General features: G+C 39.4%; 1 protein-coding gene across 1 annotated transcript in view; it reads right to left on the bottom strand.

The window, feature by feature from the left end:
• Positions 1–23,480, bottom strand: part of PLCB1 (phospholipase C beta 1) — an 854,020-nt gene that overhangs the window by 251,916 nt on the left and 578,624 nt on the right. Inside the window, exons 5-7 of the mRNA XM_052650392.1 lie at positions 10,311–10,390; positions 8,006–8,059; positions 6,907–6,982 (exon numbers count right to left, since the gene is read on the bottom strand). Of these exons, the coding sequence (XP_052506352.1) occupies positions 6,907–6,982; positions 8,006–8,059; positions 10,311–10,390 (210 nt within the window). The remainder of the gene's footprint in view (positions 1–6,906; positions 6,983–8,005; positions 8,060–10,310; positions 10,391–23,480) is intronic.

The following is a 23,480-nucleotide window of genomic DNA, read 5'->3' as shown; positions in this document are numbered from 1 at the left end:
AATCTGTTTTGCAAAATAGCATTTTGAGACAATCAAACAATTCATATCATTTATATATAGCAAGAAACATTAAATGGTTAAGCTCAGTTACCTGAACACTAACTTTGAAATCATGAGTACAAAGAGCCAGTTCCAAGAAGGAAATTCCAACATATTGTTTCATGATGTTTTGCCACTCATAAAATGGAGAAAAGCTTAACCTATGAATAGGTTTCCAAAATTCCACTTAATTTTTCAAAGTGAGAGAAATCCTTTTGACTGGATAATGTACACTATTTTAATTGCCACACTCTCTGAGTCTCTTATAAGTAGCTTTGAAAATAGCCAACAATGAGCATTGCTATCATATTGTCTGGCTGAGAGATACAGGGAAGAGAGATTTAAAAACAAATCTCAAGGAAATACTCAGTGCCTCGTTTGGCCAACTCAAGCATCAGACTTTACTGGAGTTGATGAACCCCAAATTTGTTCTCTTCTACTCCCCACTGTTTAGTTACTATTTAGAGCTCACTCAACTTCCCTTCCTCCTGATCTCACTAAGAGCATACAAGCAGATTTTGTCTAAGGTATCAATCATTGTCTTCCTTTTCTTACCAACTTCCTTTATTTTTCTTCCTTCTTGTCTTAGCTTAAAACCTCTTCCTCCTACACCAGGTTTTAATTTCCAGTCTGTGCTACTATCACACCATGCTTGTCTCCTGTTTCAGTTCTTATTTAACTGTTTTGTGCTTCCAACTGTACAGTTGTCTGTGTTACTTGCTAACCTGCAGACTGACACAAACTAGGACCTGTGTGTTGCTTGTTAACTGCTCAATCTCTGTGACAGATAGCAGGCCCACAGTAAATATTTACCAAATGAATGAATGTAATTTTTGAAAAAGGTGGAAGTTGATAGCAAATATGCTTCCCATAAGAGATCAGATTCAATTAAAAAGAGTCCATACACATCATTTCATAAAATGACATGCTTTACTAAAACTCTATTTTTCTATTTTCTATCTAAAAATTAGAACTTCTTATTAGAGAGGACACATTGATGAAATAATATGAATAAACACAGTATTACTTTTATTACCAGTCAGATGTTAGAAAATGGAAAATGTTTCAATACAGTTTCATTTTTTTCTTTTGCCCAACTTGACTGATGAGGATACCCTTTGGGGTCAGTGGGTGAAAATGAGGGAAAAACATTTTGGAGAAATAAGTTGAAATGAGCGTGACTGAAAGCTAAAGTGAAAGGATATGGAGGAGATGTTGAGGGAAAAGCTATGGTCAGTTAATAATTCCTTACATTTTAAATAAGGCTGGAGTGTGCAAAGATCATTCACATTTTTTATTTTCCTGGATCTCATGGTTTGGTAAAGTGGATAGAACAGACTCATTGTGCCAAGTTTGAGCAGGACGAAACCCAAGGATGATGCTCAAGAGCATGCCAAAACGTCAAATACTCTTCTGTGAACACTTCTTCACCAACCAGGTAGAGATGATACGTTCTTGCTTTGAGTGTCTGCAGTCCACCTTCATATACCTTCTCTATAGAATCCACTACACAGTTTTCCTTTAGTTGTTATATTTCTGATCATCGACTAGATTGTGTGTTTTTGAATAAAGTACACTGTCTCTTATTTAATTCCTTTGTGTCTCCAGAATAATGCGTGGTAGATAATATACACCTAATGAATGTTTGTTGAATTCACTCAGGATATGGCACCAGACCTTAGATCTGTCTTGTGGTCCAGGACTTCGTTTACCTCATCATGCCTCCAAGACGAAACAGATTATCAATGATTATTTGTTACCATTACTATCAAACTTTATTGGAGGAAGGATTAAGAAGGCCAATACTGTCTGAATCCGGCCCATTTACTCCAGAAACTACAAAGTATTTTCATTAAAAATGAAGTTCCTTCAATTCTATGGTTGAATACAAAGAATCTACCTTCAGTACAACTTGAAGGTAGTACTGGTGGTGTTTACATTTCCAGATTCCAAAAACAGGTTATGAAATATCTACATGCCAAATTAAAAATAACAAAATGAAGTAAGCCAGACAAAGACAAATATTATATCATTTATATGTAGAATCTTAACAAATGATACAAATGAACTTACATACAAAACAGAAATAAACCTGGAGGCATAGAAAACAAGCTTATGGTCACCAAAGGAGAAAGGCAAGGAGGGCTAAACTAGGAGCTTGGGATTAATATACACACACTTCTGTATGTAAAATAGATAACCAACAAGGACCTACTGCATAGCACAAAGAACTATACTCAATATTTCATGATGATCTATAAGGGAAAAAAAGAATCCTGAAAAAAATACATGTACATAAAAAAGAGAGAGAAAGTCATGTATATGCATATAAATAATTCTCAGAGGATAATAAGAATAAGTATTTATTGAGCACTTACTATATGCTAAGCATATAGTTCCAGGAGCTTTACCTGAATGCTTTAATTCCTTGTCAGCTTTATGAGGTTGGAATGGTTAGTGATCCCTTTTATAGATACAAACATTAAGGAGATGGGCGTTTACAAAATTTGTCTGTGACATCAAGTTGGTGGGGGCAGGTTTGCTATGTTTTAAATTAAGGTTTCTTGATTCCTCAACTTGTGCTATAATCCAGAAAACTAAATTTCATGCCAGTTTTTGGATATTGTTTGTATTTTCTTATTTATACTCTGTAATAAATAAGTATTTAACATTCAGAAGTATTATTCTAAAACATACTAATTTCAGCGGACTCTAATGAATAAGGAGTCCACATGCACATTTTATCTTGCCTAATAAATGAATCATTTTCCAGTAAATTCAGGATTTCAACCTGCTCTTAATATTTTTGTTCTAAAGAGATAAAACAAAAGTTACAGCCAGAGAGGACAGGAAATAATTACAAGTAAGCTACTGATAATGAACCAAATACTTAATGTGGTTCTAAAATGGAACTGTGTATTAGTGGTTTTAAGATTCACAGCTGAATAAGTAACTATATTTCTGATTTCCATTCTGGGTATAAGGTATAGGAGAAAGGCAACATATTGCAGTTATTCTGGGAGAAGTTCTTTTGTAAATTTCATTCATACTATTCTTTATTAAAATATATCAAATTCTATAAATCCAAAATTGTCACTTTTTTGGAGGGTAGTATTACATGTATATTGATAGCTATAGTAAAATTTATTATTTAAAAAAATACATAGATTTATTCCTATTTTCTTCATTAAAAGGCCAGTGCCATGCAAAGATGATAATGTGACTCCAAATGTCACTGAGCTTTTTTTCAAGTTAAAAAAGCCTTAAATCAAAGGGAATTTGGTGCAAGTAAACTATTTTCTGTTCTCAGAAAGCTTGTGGGCAAAGTAGCAATTTTATGAATATGGAAAAGTCTCAAAGTTCTCACTGAAATATATATTTGGATTATTAATAGAAGACAGTCCTTGTTTTACCTCTCTTTTTACATATAGTACTACTTTTTAACAATTAAGGTAACTTTAACAAGCAATTGAAATAGCTAAAGGAGTACCCATTAAGGAGTATGTTATTTCAATGGATCATGTTGGTCAGGATACAAGTTCAAGCACATTAATTATCCCTAACAATGTGCACAAAGATAATGTTTAAAAAATCACAACAGGATGTCCACAGTATTTCTGGTAATGTATCTATTTACAGAACACAATTAAACCTAGTTGAACAGTTCAGTTCAGTTCAGTCACTCAGTCGTGTCTGACTCTGTGACACCATGGACTGCCGCATGCCAGGCCTCCCTGTCCATCACCAACTCCCAGAGTTTACCCAAACTCATATCCATTGAGTCGGTGATGCCATCCAACCAATCTCATCCTTTGTCATCCCCTTCTCCTCCCACCTTCAACCTTTCCCAGCATCAGGCTCCTTTCAAATGAGTTTGCACAACCACTGGCTATATGAGGCTCCCCGATATGTACTGTAATTAATACGATCTAACATTTGTGTGACCTTTTCTTCTGTGAAGTGTTTAAAACACCCCTGGTCAGTATACCTTTGGTAATTAGTAGATATTCTCTAGAGCCACTGTTCTGTAGATATGAAATTACAGCAAAGATTCAAAATATATAGCCAGTTCCAGGAAACATGTGTTTCCTCACTCTGAAACTGATTTTGTTTTTTCTGTTTTTTTTTTTTTTAATTTTTTTTAAATTTTATTTTTACTTTATTTTACTTTACAATACTGTATTGGTTTTGCTATACATCGACATGAATCCACCACGGGTGTATACAAGCTCCCAATCCTGAATCCCGCCCCGCCCCCCCCACCACCCACCCCATATAGATCTTTTCACAGCATCTAATTCTACCACTCCTCCAAGTAGAGTATACTTTACTGCGAATAATGAGCTTAAAAACTTTATGATGGAGGTTGATTTTTTTTTTAATCTCCAATTTGTTTGCAGAAAATTGTCATAACATTTAATTTACTAAAGATAAATATCGTTTCAATTTAAACCCAACTCCTGCTATTCGAATCTCATTTTCCTTTAAAAATGTCTCCAGTTGACACTGTTTGAAAGGGCAAACCTATAAATAAAAGACACAGTGGATTATAAAGACTCAACTTGTAATTATTGACTGAATTCTCACAATCCAATTGTTTAGAAAGTTGTAATTTACAGAGAACTGATTGATGGATTTGATTTTCTATTCAGCTTCTTCTATTCCTTTTTTCCCTTAACTAGATTTGTAGTAACAAGTTAACATTTTTTATCTCCTCCCCCACCACAAGATGTTAGGTCAAATCAGGTAAAGGTCAAATTGGGAGCAACTTTAGAGGAAACAAATTCTTTGCACCTCTTTCTAAATTCATGTTTCATGCTTTTTTTTCATGCTTAAATACAGTGATATTTTTACAGTTACTTAAACTGGTAAACTTTTTCCAGCCTCAGGGTGCTGCACACAGTTTTCTTTTTCTGGAACGAATTTCTCTTATTCTCAATAGCAATGCTCCATTCCATTTGTTCATGGCGTTTTCCCCCAATTTACATGTGTCAGTTGAAGTTTTTAATTGGCACCCCTAGAGAATGTGTCCTTGAATCTGGGACTGGAATTTCATTTTTCTCACTACCATATTCTCAGGGACGGAGGGCACACAGTAAGAGCTCAAGAGATACTCCTTGAGTCTGAATGGATAAAGAAGATGTGGATAAAAATATAGTGGAATATATGTGGTATATATAGCGGAATACCATTCATCCTTAAAGAAGAATGAAATAATGCTGTTTGCAGCAACATGGATAGACTTGGAGAGCATCATGCTAAGTGAAATAAAACAGACAGAGAAAGAATACTATATGATTTTACTTATATATGGAATATAAAATATGGCACAAATAAATCTACCTACGAAATAGAAACAGATTCAGAGACACAGAAAACAAATTTAGGGTTACCAAAGGGAAAAGGTGAGGTGAGGGGGAGATGGGGGAGGGGTGGATTAGTGGTTTGGGATTAGCAGATGCTAACTATTATATTAATATACAGGATAAATAAATAACAATGTTCTACTTATAGCATAGGAAAAATCTATATTCATAGTGGAATCATTTTGCTGTAGAGCATAATCAACACACATAAATCAATGATTTTTCAATTAAAAAAATAAAAAATACTACAGGTCAAATTTTAAAAAAGAAATATTTGTTGAGCCAAGGACAGGATCGTAACTGTTACAGCTTTCTGGCTCCAAAGCATGAAACAAAAGAGCAATAATAACAAGCTTGATCATTTTCTTTTGCTTATTAAAGTGATGGGGAAACATTTGGGGAGCCCTTCCATAGTTCTGTCCAGTGTTTGCAGCATCAGCAACTTTTTCCACAGACAGCAAAAAACTGGCAGCAGTCACTCTTTTCTGTTCTGTTACCTACAAAAGTCTTTAATATGTTTCATTTTTTTTTCAAAAATATTCTCAATAAGAACTGGCTAATGCAACAGGTCTCGACACTTTTCATAACTTATTCACAATTTAAGAATGTTGTCTCAACTTCATTCAGTGCAGCTTCAATGTTGCCAGTATGTTTCAAGAGACTCAGAGGTTCTTCCTTGGGCATAAGTGTTATTTTTGCTTACTTGTTGCTTAGATACCAGGATAAAAATAATTTGTAACAGAAAGGAGTGTTTTGCATAGAGGACAAGAAAAAGGTTTTATGCACTATACCCAGTTACCCCAGAAACAACAGTAAATTGTTTTAGAACCAGGTATGTAGAAATTCATTTAAAGGAACGCAAATTACTTTTGTTAGGTTAACATATACTAAGTGCCTCAAGGCGAAAACCCAAAAGCATCTCACATCTTTGTCCTCTCATCTGTCCGTTACTTAGGTGCAAAGTAGGCAATATCCAAAATGTTTGATTCTGCACCTTTCCGAGACAAAGCTTTTTGAGCACTGCCCTGCATAGTACATAAATAACATTTATTTATAAAAATGTACTGCCATTCTGTTTATTAACTTATCAATCTGAAACCTAGACTTTTAAAAGGGGGATAAAATGAAATTAATATTTTAAAATCCTCCTAATCATAATTCTTAATCATCAGTTAATATCTTAAGGAAAATCAAGAAAGAATTTGTTATTAATGAGCAGCTTAAATTCTTGATAATGTTAATATTTTTTTTTGCCAATACATTTTTGGCGTTGGTTGGTTATTTTTTTAAAAATTTACAAAGAACAAGGGGCTTCCTTATTGAAAATACTGGGATTACAGGATTGAAAAAGATATAGAGAGACCCATATATTGTAAATATTAACAAATAAGTCATATTCTTAACTTTAAAAATGTTTGGGTAATATTGGGGCATGATACATTTTAGTATGATTATCCAGAGCTATTAAGCAGTGGTAATTTTAGGAAGGCGTCATGCTCACCCTTGAAGATGGAAGACTACAAGCCTCTAAAGCTGTCTCGACTCGCTTCCGGTCTGCTGAGAACAGGCGGTATATGCTGTGAAGGGAAAGCAGGCCAGGTGAGAGAGCTGCAGATGCCAGCCGCAACACCCTACTCACTCAAACCTCGGCATCCCTCATCTGTAAAGACTTAAAATATAACACTTGCTCCAGTATCAGCATCTGTGCTCTGAAAGATATATGTGTGTGCTTTTCAAAATCAAAGTGTCTAATAGAAAATTAATATTTTGAGACAATGATGACCCGATTAAAAAACATTGCATTAAAAATGCTTCTAGTGTTAAGCTTTAAAATAAATATCTTAACAATTTTGTTTCCTAGCTGCTACCCACTGCTCTGAAAGTGTACACTGCTAATATTATTATTAATAAATAACTTTTTATGAGCAGAAGCTCACTGGTAGCTGTCAAAAGTTGAAGGCCTTTGACTGAATACGGGTCTAGAAATGCACTTTTTTTGGTCAGTGATTTTGCTTTAAAATATATAACTTAAATAATGGACAGTTTAATAATTTAGATTTATGGGTTCTATTGAAACATTAGGAAATCTATCACCCAGAAACTAGCAGCCCCATGAGGAATCTGGTAGAGCTGAGTTATCCTTGTCTCTTTGAGACAGATTTCATTCTTCAGTTTTCCTTCTTGCCCCTGGGCCTGCTTTGTCATGGATGTTCCCTGCCTAACTTCTGTTGACATTTGAGTTTGCAACCCTTTCTTCAAGGGTAGTGTCATCTTGGAAGAAAGAGGCATCACAGTTGCCTAATTCCCATTCCTAGACTAGATCTGGGTTTCAGGTGTTCTTTTAGGTTTAACAGCACAGGTCTCCCATCCCCTCCACCCCCTTCCTGCTTTGGTGTTCCTTGAAAGTGATGCCACAGGGAAGGAGGAAGCCCAGGAAGCCTCTGTGAAGAAAGCAGCTGCACCGATGCGCACACGGTGCATGTGGGGCCTGGCGACCACACAGCTCCAGGCTGCCCTGGACCAGAGCAGAGCCACGGCACAGATTCAGGTCTCTGAGGAAACAGAAATAGAAAATAATGGGAATTGCTCGCATGGCTTACTTTTTGAGAGGAATGCGTCCTTCTGGAGTGACTTGCAGCTTAAGTTTAGTATACCTGTTGGAGAAGCAGAGAACAGTGTCTAATTTTTTAAAAAAAGCTTTTTATTGAAGAATCAAATGCATAGAAAAAGGCGTTTTCATGTGTACAGTTGGCTGAATTTTCACCTATTGTCCAAGTTTCTGCAATTAGCACCCATATCAAGATAGAATCCCAGGAGCCCCTTTCATGCCCCTTCCAGAGCTGGTCCCCCAAGAGCAAACCATTATCCTGCCTTTAAACATTCAGATTAATTTTGCACTTTACAAAATAGAATCACAGTCTTTTATGGCTTCTTTCACTCAATATTATGTTTTCAAGATCCATCCATGTATTTGCTTTTCACTGTGACTCTTTCCTTCTCATTGCTGTATGGTATTCCATTGTGTGAATATAAAACTGCACTTATCTCTTTCACTGCTTCTGGGCCTGTAGACAAAGAGAAGGCGCAGGAGAGCTTCAGTTCAGTTCACTTCAGTTCAGTCGCTCAGTTGTGTCCGACTCTTTGCGACCCCATGAATCGCAGCACGCCAGGCCTCCCTGTCCATCACCAACTCCTGGAGTACACTCAAACTCATGTCCATCGAGTCGGTGATGCCATCTAGCCATCTCATCCTCAGTCGTCCCCTTCTCCTCCTGCTCCCAATCCCTCCCAACATCAGGGTCTTTTCCAGTGAGTCAACTCTTTGCATGAGGTGGCCAAAGTATTGGAGTTTCAGCTTTAGCATCAGTCCTTCCAAAGAACACCTAGGACTGACCTCCTTTAGAATGGACTGGTTGGATCTCCTTGCAGTCCAAGGGACTCTCAAGAGTCTTCTCCAACACCACACTTCAAAAGCATCAATTCTTTGGTGCTCAGCTTTCTTCACAGTCCAACTCTCACATCCATACATGACCACTGGAAAAACCATAGCCTTGACTAGATGGACCTTTGTTGACAAAGTAATGTCTCTGCTTTTTAATATGCTTACAAACTCTATTGATGAATATATAACTGGAACCACCAACTGCTCATGCACACAGCCATTCCATTCCTAGGTGTAGATGCAACAGAAATGCTTACAGTGTGTTCCCCAAAAGGCATGCTCTAGAATGACCATAGCAGCTATTCATAGGGAGATGCCTGTTGGAAGTGGACATCTCCAATAGGTATGATGAGCCAACTAGCTGTTTTTCTAGCTGTAATGTGCTATATCTATGTGTCACTTTCCACCAACATTCTGTGTGGCACAGCAGATTTCCCAGAAAGTCTGTTAGAGGAAGAATGGTAAGCAGACAATTGAAACAACAACAAAAAAGCAGAATAAAGGGAGGAGGAGAGGGGAAGGCATGTAGGAAGGGTCCTGAAGGTGACAAAGTAATGAGATGAGAGGATGACACGAAAGAGCATTTGAGTAAACCCATGAAGTCCTGGTTAACCGCAAAAGAAATTCATGGAAGAGTATGAAAGCAATGTGGACTGGAGTCTTTGCTTTGGAATGATGGGTATGTCTTACAGAAGAGGGAAGACAGAAAGTTATTAAATAAAAATAGAGGACCACCTAGTAATGTTTCCATTTGTGGTTTTGATTTCAAGGCTTTCCAACCTCTTGGACATCCAGTGTCCAAGCTGATCACAACCAGCTTTCCTACTTGCTCATCTGGCAGAAATCATTATTTTCCTTGGTCAAATAAATTTCAGAAAGACTATGTAATTCAAGAGTGACTAGGTACTCCTGATTTGCTTTTTTTTCTTTTGCTTTTCATTCTGCTTTTTCCTTTACATTCTTTTTCTCCTCTCTTACTAACAGTTGCTATGATTGTCTAGAAGGACAGGAATCCGGACATCAGCTTACTGATTTAAGTTGCATCTATCAGAGATCTTAGACTCTGGAAAACTCAGTCCCATATGTTGTTCGTTCTCTCCCTCAGATTAATAATTGATACAATGCAGGCAGATGTAGGGCTGAAGACTCTCTGAGATGAATAATTTTTGATTCTGGGCATAGTTGCCAGGATTTAGAAGCATCTCCTTACTGCGTGTCAAAGGCATTGACATTCAGGCAAGCTCAGTGTAACACAGATGTAGAGCTCAGAGGAAAGAGCCATCTTTCCTGGAAGTATTCCAGTTCCAAGTAGTGAAGCTATCAGTTCTCTAACAAGCCCCAGAGGGAAATTTATGTTTGTCAATGTGAGAAGCCAGTGCAGCATAAACAAAAGACTCACAAAGGGGAAAGGAAACTGACTCAGATGAAGCAACACCCTTTGCAATAAAGTTAGAGCTACTTACGCCTTTTCCAGAAATGCGTCCCTGGACATGTTTTGGGCCAGCAGGTTTGTTGCCAAACTGAAAACCTCATTTGTCCATTCCTGAAAAATGTGAATCACACTTTCATCAGCTTAAATACTGTGCAGTCATTAGACATATGTTTTTAGCGAGGCTACTAGGAAGACAAATTAGTTCAATTTGTTTGCCTAAGGGTTTTTTCCCTTTTTTTTTCCCTCTGTTAAAATGAAATAATTAAATTCAAATCACTGAATGACTATTCTTTTCCTAAGGAAATGTTCTTTATCCATGAACACTTTTTTATCTGCTTTTTAAAATACCTACAGATAAGAGAACTGGTATATTGCCTTTAATAACCAAGTATGTCTCACTCCTTTTCTTGCATTATAAACACCTAGAGAATTTTAAAATGTAGTCAATTATATTTCCGACACAGCTTCCCAGGTGGCGTTAGTAGTAAACAAGCCACCTGCCTATGCAGATTTGATCCCTGGGTTGGGAAGATCCCCTGGAGGAGGAAATGGCTCCCCACTCCAGTATTCCTGCCTGGAGAATCCCATGGACAGAGAAGCCTGGCAGGCTACAGTCCGTACAGTAGCAAACAGTCGGATATGAATGAAGCGACTTAGCACATATGCGTATTTTCAACACATCTGCAAATAAGATCTTCCTATTTTACTACTCAAGTCAAAACAGCTACACCAGGGAATCTTTAAATGTTAATTACAGTTCTAGAAGTCTCTCAATTAGCTGCAGTCCCAGTGTCACACGATACTCAGTACCGTTCCCTCCCCTCAGCTCTGTCCATTCCTTACTGCTGCCCTAATCCCAACCCCTACCTCACACCATCCACCTCTGATTTCTCTTGGCATCCAAAAAAAATAAAAAATAAAGCAAAATAATAAATGATGATTTGGAACACTTAACATTCTGGGCTGGAAAAAAGTCTCAAGAGAAGATGAGATAAGAGCTAAGTAATGTAATCATCTGATGTTGTAGTTGACTTGGCTCCCTCTTCAACGTTCAACAGCTTTTCCATCTAATTTTGTTACTTCTACTATAGCTTTTAATGTTATTTTGTGTTTTGCCTCCTGGTTTATGATAATATGCAAATAATATGCCATCATGTAATACAGCAATAATTGAGGTAAAACTTGGGGTGCCAAGTGATGGGGGAGGGAAAGGGACACTCTAAGCAGAGTTTTGTGTGTTTTATTTTAAAATATTGAGCTTATTTAGAAAAATCAGCACAATATAAACTGCCACACAAATAGTTATCAATGACAGATGCTCCTATCCATTCAAATATAGATATGTAACTCCTTAGATTAAAGATCTTTCATTTTCTTGAGAGTCCCTTGGACTGCAAGGAGCTCCAACCAGTCAATCCTAAAGGAAATCAGTCCTGAATATTCATCTGAAGGACTGATGCTGAAGCTGAAACTCCAATACTTGGGCTATATGATGCGAAGAACCGACTAATTGGAAAAGACCCTGATGCTGGGAAAGATTGAAGGTGGGAGGAGAAGGGGATGACAGAGGATGAGATGGTTGGATGACATCACTGAATCAATGGACGTGAGTTTGAGTAAACTCCGGGAGTTGGTGATGGACAGGGAAGCCTGGTGTCCTGCAGTCCATGGGGTTGCAAAGAGTCGGACACAACTGAGCGACTGAACTTAACTGAACTGAATTTTCCTTGACCATAAGGAAAGCTGAGCACCAAAGAATTGATGCTTTTCAATTGTGGTGTTGGAGAAGACTCTTGAGAGGCCCTTGGACTGTAAGGAGATCCAACCAGTCAATCCTAAAGGAAATCAGTCCTGAATATTTATTGGAAGGACTGATGCTGAATCTGAAGCTCTGATTCAGATACTTTGGCTCCATGATATGAAGAACTAACTGACTGGAAAAGAACTGACTGCAGCGTGGTGTGCTGCAGTCCAAGAGTTGATTATGACTGATCAACTGAACTGAACTGAATTTTCCCTGAAGACTTATAAATGCTGGGGTTATATAAAATTAAGCAAAAAACATTCACATTAAGCACAGATCAATTTTGCACAAATAAGTGTAATCAAGCCACTTAAATTATCACCTGAAATACCTTCGACTTCAAAGAAAAATCTCAGATAACAACACTATATGTTCTGTAAAAAGATTCACATTATTCTGTGGGTTATAACTTACTAGCAGAATTTAGTGAGAATGGGGAGTAGCCTAAAATGAATTGGAAAAAAGAAGGGAAGTTGTAACAAGAAAAGTAGAGTTGGGAAAAAATAAATTAAAAAAGACAAGAAAAGTAGAGTTTGGGGACTTCTGTGGTGGTCCGCTGGTTAAGACTCCATGCTCAATTATGGGGGCTCAATTATGAAGCTGTCACAGTCCAGGTGAGAAGTATTGGCACTCTACAGATTGTTGGTGGAGGGCTTGGGGAAGACAGGACAGAAGAGCTGTCAGTGAAGTAAACTTGATGGACACAGAGGAAAACTTTGGAATAACTATTAATAGCTTTAAAATAAAATGTCCTCAGATTAGATTATTTTAAACTAAGAATAATAACTACTGGCACTGATTTTCAAAATATGTTTCTGGTATAATACTCAATATTTTTCAGGTTAGGGCTCAAACTGTAGACTTTTCCAACTCCAAGGCAACCTTGAGTGTGTGTGTGTGTTTTAGTTGCTCAGTCATGTCTGACTCTTTGCAACCCCATGGACTGTAGCCTGCCAATTCCTCTGTTCATGGAATTATCCAGGCAAGAATACTAGAGTAGGTTGCCATGTCCTTCTCCAGGGGATCTTCCCACACAGGAATCAAACCCAGGTCTCCCACACTGCAGGCAGATTCTTTTTCACCATCTGAACCACCAGGGAAGTCCATGGCAACCTTATGCATTGGTAAAAGTATTTATAATTGAAGGCAGTGTACCATTTTGTATATTTACTGGGGGCCAATTGCACACCAGAAATAGGTACAGTGAAGATATTATGAAGAACTAGGGAGATTTAATTTGGTCTGACATTTAAGGTTGAAAGCTACGACCTCTATTCCATTCAGTTCAACAGAAATATAATGGGAGGTGAACAAATAATTTAAAATTTCCAGTAGCCACTGTTTTAAAAGGTAGAAATAAACAGGTGAAATAAATTGAATAATAAATTTTATTTAACCCAATATTTCAAACATATTATTTGCCATATAATCAACGTAAGATTACTGGGCTATTTTCTTTTCTTCTTATGCACTTGATCTTTGAAACGAGGTGTGCATTCTGCACTTACAGCCCATCGTAATTTGCACTGGCAACCTTTCAAGGGTTCAACAGCCACACATAGTTGGGAGTTGCGGCTGCATTATTGGTCAGGACATGTCTTCTAGATCCTTTGCTCTTTCTATGGGTTCTTTATAAAGCCAGCTAAAGGACTGCATCACCACCACATTCACTGAACAGCCACAGCTCATTCAGAAAGTAAGGCATAGCTTATTTCATCACATTCTTAGAATGTGAGCATCTAAATTTCCAAGCATGGAATTCCTAGAATCCACTGATTTCCTGTAGCCTTTTGAGGTACGCAGATCTGATCCAGCTTGAATCAAAGACTCAAGGTCTCAAGCAGTGACCAAGACAACTTTAGAAACAACACAATCCCTGGCTATGTACTGGTGTTAGTTCATATGATATGGAGCTAAAACAGCATGGTATGTTGTAGTCCATGGGGTCACAAAGAGTGGGACACGACTTAACAACTGCACAACAAAAAAAGAGCATGTGTTTAGTTTGGGCTCCCCAAACCTTGAGACAGGATTTAGGAGAAATGGCTTTATTATGAAGTGTTCTTGGGCAACAATATCAGGAAGTGAGCAGGACTGGGAAGGGAAGAAGCAGAATGGTGAAGTACCAAGAAAACTCTGCAGATGGTAATTTTGGTATAATTCTTCCCTGTGCAGACCACTATAAAACTTGAACTTTCTGATGAGCAGAAAGGGAGCTGGAGTTTGAGGATCCCTGTGCCTAACCCTCTTGGAGGGCAAAAACAAAATTTTGTGCACACCAAGACCAAGGAGAAAGGAGCAGTGACCACACAAGAGACTGACCCAGACTTCTCTGTGAATCTCCAAAAGTCTCTGGTGGAGGCATGGGTCAGTGGTGGCCCGCTGCAGGGTCAGGAGCACTGAGTGCAGCAGTGCCTGGGACCTTTTGAAGGAGGTCACCATTATCTTGATTACCACTACCATAGTTTGGCCTCAGGTCAAATTACAGGGAGTGAACACAGCCCCACCCATCAACAGAAAGTTGGATTACGGATTTACTGAGCATGGCCCCACCCATCAAAACAACACCCAGTTTCCCCCTCAGTCAGTCTCTCCCATCAGGATGATTTCATATGCTTCTTATCCTTCTCTATCAGAGGGCAGAAAGACTGAAAACCACAATCACAGAAAACTAACTGATCTGATCACATGGACCACAGCCCTGTCTAACTCAATGAAACTATGAGCCATGCCATATAGGGCCTCCAAAGACAGATGGGTCATGGTGGAATGTTCTGACAAAACGTGGTCCACTGGAGAAAGGGATGGCAAATTACTTCAGTATTCTTGCCTTGAGAACCCCATGAACTTCATGAAAAGGAATGCTACTGGAGAAGAATGGAGAAATAACACCAGAAAGAATGAAGAGATGGAGCCAAAGCAAAGCAATAGCCAGTTGTGGATGTGACCGGTGATGGAAGCAAGGTCCGATGCTGTAAAGAGCAATATTGCATAGGAACCTGGAATGTTAGGTCCATGAATCAAGGCAAACTGGAAGTGGTCAAACAGGAGATGGCAAGAGTGAACATTGACATTTTAGGAATCAGTGAACTAAAATGGACTAGAATGGGTGAATTTAACTCAGATGACATTTATATATACTACTGTGGGCAAAAATCCCTTAGAAGAAATGGTGTAGCCATCATAGTCAACAAGAGTCCAAAATGCAATACTCGGATGCAATCTCAAAAACGACAGAATGATCTCTGTTCATTTCCAAGGCAAGCAATTCAGTATCACAGTAATCCAAGTCTATACCCTGAGCAGTAATACTGAAGAAGCTGAAGCTGAACAGTTCTATGAAGACCTACAAGACCTACTAGACTAATACCCAAAAAAGATGTCCTTTTCATCATAGGGGAATGAAATGCAAAGTAGGAAGTCAAGAAATACTAGAGTAACAAGCAAATTTGGCCTTGGAGTACAGAAAGAAGCAGGGCTAACAGAGTTTTGCCAAGAGAACACACTGGTCATAGCAAACACCCTCTTCCAACAACACAACAAAAGACAACCATGGACATCACCACATGGTCAACACCAAAATCAGATTGATTGTATTCTTTGCAGCCAAAGATGGAGAAGCTCCACACAGTCAGCAAAAACAAGACCAGAGGCTGACTGTGGCTCAGATCATGAGCCAAATTTAGACTAAAATTAAGGAAAGTAGGGAAAACTAATACACCAGTCAGGTATGACCTAAATCAAATCCCTTATGATTATACAGTAGAGGTGACAAATAGATTCGAGGGAATAGATCTGATAGACAGAGTGCCTAAAGAACTATGAATGGAGGTTTGTGACATTGTACAAGAGGTAGTAATCAAGACCATCTCCAAGAAAAAGAAACACAAAAAGGCAAAATGGTTGTCTGAAGAGGCCTTACAAATAGCTGAAAAAAGAAGAGAAGTGAAAGGCAAAGGAGAAAAGGAAAGATATACCCATTTGAATGCAGAGTTCCAAAGAATAGGAGAGATAAGAAAGCCTTCTTCAGTGATCAATGCAAAGAAATAGAAGAAACAATAGAATGGGAAAGACCAGAGATCTCTTCAAGAAAATTAGAGATACCAAGGGAACATTTCATGCAAAGATGGGCACAATAAAGGACAGAAATGGTATGGACTTCACAGAAGCAGAAGATGTTAAGAAGAGATGGCAAGAATACACAGAAGAGCTATACAAAAAGATATTCACAACCCAGATAATCACGATGGTGTGATCACTCACCTAGAGCCAGACATCCTGGAATGTGAAGTCAAGTGGGCCTTAGGAAGAATCACTGTGAACAAAGCTACTGGAGGTGACGGAATTCCCATTGAGCTATTTCAAATCCTAAAAGATGATGCTGTGAAAGTGCTGCACTCAGTATGCCAGCAAGTTTGGAAAACTCAGCAGTGGCCACAGGACTGGAAAAGGTCAGTTTTCATTCCAATCCCAAAGAAAGGCAATGCCAAAGAATGCTCAAGTTCAGTTCAGTCGCTCAGTTGTGTCCGACTCTTTGCGACCCTATGAATCGCAGCACTCCAGGCCTCCCTGTCCATCACCTTCACTCAGACTCACATGCATCGAGTCAGTGATGCCATCCAGCCATCTCATCCTCTGTCGTCCCCTTCTCCTCCTGGCCCCTATCCCACCCAGGATCAGAGTCTTTTCCAATGAGTCAACACTTTGCATGAGGTGGCCAAAGTACTGGAGTTTCAGCTTTAGCATCATTCCTTCCAAAGAAATCCCAGGGCTGATCTTCTTTAGAATGGACTGGTTGGATCTCCCTGCAGTCCAAGGGACTCTCAAGAGTCTTCTCCAACACCAGTGTTCAAAAGCATCAATTCTTCGGTGCTCAGCTTTCTTCACAGTCCAACACTCACATCCATACATGACCACTGGAAAAACCATAGCCTTGACTAGATGGACCTTCGTCGGCAAAGTAATGTCTGCTTTTGAATAGGCTATCTAGGTTGATCATAACTTTCCTTCCAAGGAGTAAGCGTCTTTTAATTTCATGGCTGCAGTCACCGTCTGCAGCGATTTTGGAACCCAGAAAAATAAAGTCTGACACTGTTTCTACTGTTTCCCCATCTATTTCCCATGAAGTGATGGGACTGGATGCCATGATCTTAGTTTTCTGAATGTTGAGCTTTAAGCCAACTTTTTCACTCTCCTCTTTCACTTTCATCAAGAGGCGTTTTAGTTCCTCTTCACTTTCTGCCATAAGGGTGGTGTCATCTGCCAATGTGAGGTTATTGATATTTCTCCCGGCAATCTTGATTCCAGCTTGTGCTTCTTCCAGTCCAGCGTTTCTCATGATGTACTCTGCATATAAGTTAAATAAGCAGGGTGACAATATACAGCCTTGACGTACTCCTTTTCCTATTTGGAACCAGTCTGTTGTTCCATGTCTAGTTCTAACTGTTGCTTCCTCACTTGCATACAGATTTCCCAAGTAAGATGGTAGGTATTACAAGAGGGCATCAGAGGGCAGACACACCGAAACCATACTCACAATAAACTACTCAGTCTAATCACACTAGGACCGCAGCCTTGTCTAACTTAATGAAACCAAGCCATGCCTGCGGGGCAACCCAAGACGGGCAGGTCATGGTGGAGAGGTCTGATAGAATGTGGTCCACTGGAAAGGGAATGGCAAACCACTTCAGTATTCTTGCCTTGAGAACCCCATGAACAGTATGAAAAGGCAAAATGATAGGACACTGAAAGAGGAACTCCCCAGGTCAGTAGGTGCCTAATATGCTACTGGAGATCAGTGGAGAAATAACTCCAGAAAGAATGAAGAAACAGAGCCAAAGCAAAAACAATACCCAGCTGTGGATGTGACTGGTGATAGAAGCAAGGTCCGATGCTGTAAAGAGCAATATTGCATAGGAACCTGGAATGTCAGGTCCATGAATCAAGGCAAATTGGAAGTGGCCAAACAAGAGATGGCAAGGGTGAATGCTGACATTCTAGGAATCAGCGAGCTAAAATGGACTGGAATGGGTGAATTTAACTCAGATGACCATTATATCTACTACTGCAGGCAGGAATCCCTTAGAAGAAATGGAGTAGCCATCATGGTCAACAAAAGAGTCCGAAACGCAGTACTTGGATGCAATCTCAAAAATGACTGAATGATCTCTGCTCGTCTCCAAGGCAAAACATTCAATATCACAGTTATCCAAGTCTATGCCCCAACCAGTAATGCTGAAGAAGCTGAAGTTGAACGGTTCTATGAAGACCTATAAGACCTTTTAGAACTAACACCCAAAAAAGATGTCCTTTTCATTATAGGGGACTGGAATGCAAAAACAGGAAGTCAAGAAACACCCGGAGTAACAGACAAATTTGGCCTTGGAATGCGGAATGAAGCAGGGCAAGACTAATAGAGTTTTGCCAAGAAAATGCACCGGTCATAGCAAACACCCTCTTCCAACAACACAAGAAAAGACTCTACACATGGACATCACCAGATGGTCAACACTGAAATCAGGTTGGTTATATTCTTTGCAGCCAAAGATGGAGAAGCTCCATACAGTCAACAAAAACAAGACCAGGAGCTGACTGTGGCTCAGATCATGAACTCCTTACTGCTAAATTCAGACTCAAATTGAAGAAAGTAGGGAAAACCACTAGACCATTCAGGTATGACCTAAATCAAATCCCTTATGATTATACAGTGGAAGTGAGAAATAGATTTAAGGGCCTAGATCTGATAGATAGAGTGCCTGATGAACTATGGATGGAGGTTCGTGACATTGTACAGGAGACAGGGATCAATACCATCCCCATGGAAAAGAAATGCAAAAAAAGCAAAATGGCTGTCTGGGGAGGCCTTACAAATAGCTGTGAAAAGAAGAGAGGTGAAAAGCAAAGGAGAAAAGGAAAGATATAAGCATCTGAATGCAGAGTTCCAAAGAATAGCAAGAAGCGATAAGAAAGCCTTCTTTAGTGATCAATGCAAAGAAATCGAGGAAAACAACAGAATGGGAAAGACTAGAGATCTCTTCAAGAAAATTAGAGGTACCAAGGGAACATTTCATGAAAAGATGGACTCGATAAAGGGCAGAAATGGTATGGACTTAACAGAAGCAGAAGATATTAAGAAGAGCTGGCAAGAATACACAGAAGAACTGTACAAAAAAGATCTTCACAACCAAGATAATCATGATGGTGTGATCACTAATCTAGAGCCAGACATACTGGAAGGTGAAGTCAAGTGCGCCTTAGAAAGGATCTCTACAAACAAAGCTAGTGGAGGTGATGGCATTCCAGTTGAGCTGTTTCAAATCCTGAAAGATGATGCTGTGAAAGTGCTGCACTCAATATGCCAGCAAATTTGGGAAAACTCAGCAGTGGCCACAGGACTGGAAAAGGTCAGTTTTCATTCCAATTCCAAAGAAAGACATGCCAAAGAATGCTCAAACTACCGCACAATTGCACTCATCTCACATGCTAGTAAAGTAATGCTTAAAATTCTCCAAGCCAGGCTTCAGCAATACGTGAACCGTGAACTTCCTGATGTTCAAGCTGGTTTTAGAAAAGGCAGAGGAACCAGAGATCAAATTGCCAACATGTGCTGGATCACTGAAAAAGCAAGAGAATTCCTGAAAAACATCTATTTCTGCTTTACTGACTATGCCAAAGAATGTTCAAACTACCGCACAATTGCACCCATCTCAAGCTAGCAAAGTAATGCTCAAAATTCTCCAAGCCAGGCTTCAAGAGTATGTGAACCATGAACTTCCAGATGTTCAGGCTGGATGTAGAAAAGGCAGAGGAACCAGCAAATTGTCAACATCCACTGGATCACCAAAAGAGCAAGAGAGCTCCAGAAAAACATCTAATTCTGCTTTATTGACTATGCCAAAGCCTTTGACTGTGTGGATCACAACGAACTGTGGAAAATTGTTAAAGAGATGGGAATACCAGACCACTTGTCCTGCCTCCTGAGAAATCTATATGCAGGTCAAGAAGCAACAGTTAGAACTGGACATCTCAATTGGGAAGGGAGTATGTCAAGGCTGTATATTGTCACCCTGCTTATTTAACCTATATGCAGAGTACATCATGAGAAACTCTGGGCTGAATGAAACACAAGCTGGAATCAAGATTGCTGGGAGTAATATCAATAACCTCAGATATGCAGATGACACCACCCTTATGGCAGAAAGTGAAGAAGAACTAAAGAGCCTTTTGATGAAAGTGAAAGAGGAGAGTGAAAAAGTTGGCGTAAAACTCAACATTCAGAAAACTGAGATCATGGCATCTGGTCCCATCACTTCATGGCAAATAGATAGGGAGACAATGGAAACAGTGACAGACTTTATTTTTGTGGGGCTCCAAATCACATGCAGATGTTAACTGTAGCCATGAAATTAAAAGACACTTGCTTCTTGGAAGAAACACTATGACCAACGTAAACAGCATACTTAAAAATCAGAGATATTACTTTGTAAGCAAAGGTCAATCTAGTTAAAGCTATGGTTTTTCCAGTAGTCATGTATGGATGTGAGTGTTGGACTATAAAGAAAGCTGTGTGCCAAAGAATTGATGCTTTTGAACTGTGGTGTTGGAGAAGACCCTTGAGAGTCCCTTGGACTCTGTAAGGGTGAGTGTTCCAACCAAGGTGATCCAACCAGTCCATCCTAAAGGAAATCAGTCCTGAATATTCATTCAAAGGACTGATGCTGAAGCTGAAGCTCCAATACTTTGGCCACCTGATGGGAAGAACTGACTCATTGGAAAAGACTGATGCTGGGAAAGATTGAAGGCAGAAGGAGAAGGGGACGACAGAGGATGAGGTGGTTGGATGGCATCAACGACTTGATGATGGACATGAGTTTGAGCAAGCTCCAGGAGTTGGTGATGGACAGGGAGGCCTGGCATGCTGCAGTCCTTGGGGTCGCAAAGTCAGACACAACTGAGCGACTGAACTGAACTGAACTGCGCCTGTCAGTCTTGGGTCAGGGCTGCTGAAGGGGATGGCAATCCCCAGGCCTTTCCTGCTTTCCTTCATAGAAAAGGGGATTCTGCTACCCAGAGGGCACAGCCAACAAAGAGACATGGTACAGGTTGTTGAAAGTTTAAGCCAGTCCCCACAGAGGTGTTGTGTGTGAATCGGTGAAACGGTTGGAGGGGATCTGCACAGAGCACTGCTATGGGCAGCAGCAGGATAACAAATTCCAGGAGGTTTGTTTGTGTACCAGAAGTAACTACACTGTGTAAGTGGGAGATGGGTAACCACAGGATCAGAGAACTGGTTCACATAGGTTCTGGAACCAGCCTTCTCAGACTTCCATGTGCATACAGATCACTTAAACAATGATTCTTGTTGTGTAGATAGATGCGGACGCGGATGCTGGGGACTGGAGGAAGAGAATCCTTATCCCAGGGGAGGGCCATTCTGGAAGCAGGAGGATTTACAGCCCTGACCAAAAACTTGATAGAAATGTTGGACTTTAAGCTCCACACCAAATCATCTGACTGAAACTCTGCATTTTCCCAAGAAACCTGTATATATTTCATGCATGTTAAAGTTTAAGCATTCTTCTGGGCCAGGGGCAGCACTTTGAGGAGCAACCTGCTCCAGGACTTGACTTAGGAAGCATTACTCTAATCTTTGTCTACTTGCTTCCCAAGCAAAGAAGGAAATTATTTTGGCTATTAGCTTTAGAATAACCCAAAAGCCCTTCCAGCTGTATTAAGAACAATGTGGCTAAGAAGTGTGGCCAAAGCAGCTTAGAGCAGCCTTGGCTTATCATGAGATTATGACATAGTCTTTGCTTCAGGGTAGATGGATCTACACTGGCAGTGTTCCCAAAAATCCAGTGCTGGGCCCTAGTTAGTATAGCTTTGGAAGGATGGCTTCTTATTTAATCTGGAGGATTTGTATTTCAACTTTCAAAGGCAAAGTTCTGATGATTACCACTAAGCTGGGTTCAGCGCCTGCTGTCTAAATCCTGAAGCTCTTTAAGTTTTCTGCCTTAGGATCAATCTCTTTTCCTGATGAGGACTACAGAGGCCTGAACTAGAGAAAACAGATCTAAAAATCACCTGTCACGGAATTTCTTCTGGAGCTTAAATGCATGTATTCTGTAAGATGACTTCTGCAGTTCCCTCACCCCAGAGTCGTTACTGAGATCCCAGTCTTGACACTATTAAATTTTCCAAACCTGTCACAAAGTTGTTGTTGTTCAGTCGATCAGTCACGTCCGACTCTTTGCCACACAGACTGCAGTGTACCAGCCTCCTCTGTCCTCCACTGTCTCCCGGAGTTTGCTCAGATTCCTGTCCATCGAATCAGTGATGCTGTCTGACCATCTCATCCTCTGCTGCCCCTTTCTCCTCTTGCCTTCAATCTTTCTAAGCATCAGGGTCTTTTCCAGTGAGTTGTAGTCATTGTTCCTAAGGCCACTTGACTTCACACTCTGGGATGTCTTGCTCTAGGTGGATGACCACATCATTGTCATCTGGATCATTAAGACCTTTTCTACATCATTCTTCTGTGTATTCTTGCCATCTCTCCTTAATGTCTTCTGCGTCTGTTAGCTGCTTACTGTTTCTCTCCTTTATCGTGCCCATCATTGCATGAAATATTTCCTTGATATCTCCAGTTTTCTTGAAGGGATTTTTACTCTTTCTCTTTTTACTGTTTCCCTCTGTTTCTTTGCAGTGCTCACTTAAGAAGGCTCTCTTATCTCTCCTTGCTTTTCTTTGGAAGTCTGCATTCAATTTGGTACACCTTTCCCTTTTTTCATTGCCTGTTGCTTCACAAAGTTACTATGCTTTTATTTCTAAAGTTATTTCAGTTCTGTCATTCTTGCCACAGGATTTATGTGTTTGCTTAACATTGCTAACAATTGTTTCACAATGTTCAGTTACTCTCATTGGTATTGTTTAAGTAGTTACTAGGTACCGAGGCACCTACTATTTACTATTAATAGATACTTTGCATCCAACAACTTAACTCTCACAGTAATTCTCTTGGAGGCAGGTACTGCTATTAGCCTCATTTTACAGATGAAAATTGAAGGTTTAAAAGCTCTTATAAAACTTATTTATATCCTCAGAGCTAATAAAACAAGTTTGGGGTTAGATCACTGGTTTCTTAGGATCCAAATCCTATACTCTTAGATACTATGCTTTTTATCATTTTGTCCTAGATAATTTTAGGGTGGCTGAACATACAGTTGAATAAGATAAAAAAAGATAAGTCCACTTTACTGTATTTAAAACACTGACTTCGCAGTGGGCTAGGCACTGTTCTAACATTTTTGTAAGTAACTAACTCATTTAATTCTCACAATCACACAGTGAGATATTTAATGTTATTATCAGTCCATTTTTACCAATGAGAGAGCTGAGACA

This window comes from Budorcas taxicolor, chromosome 13 (assembly GCF_023091745.1).
Source record: "Budorcas taxicolor isolate Tak-1 chromosome 13, Takin1.1, whole genome shotgun sequence".
Lineage (NCBI taxonomy): Eukaryota > Metazoa > Chordata > Mammalia > Artiodactyla > Bovidae > Budorcas > Budorcas taxicolor.
This window is presented reverse-complemented; position numbering and strand designations above follow the sequence as displayed.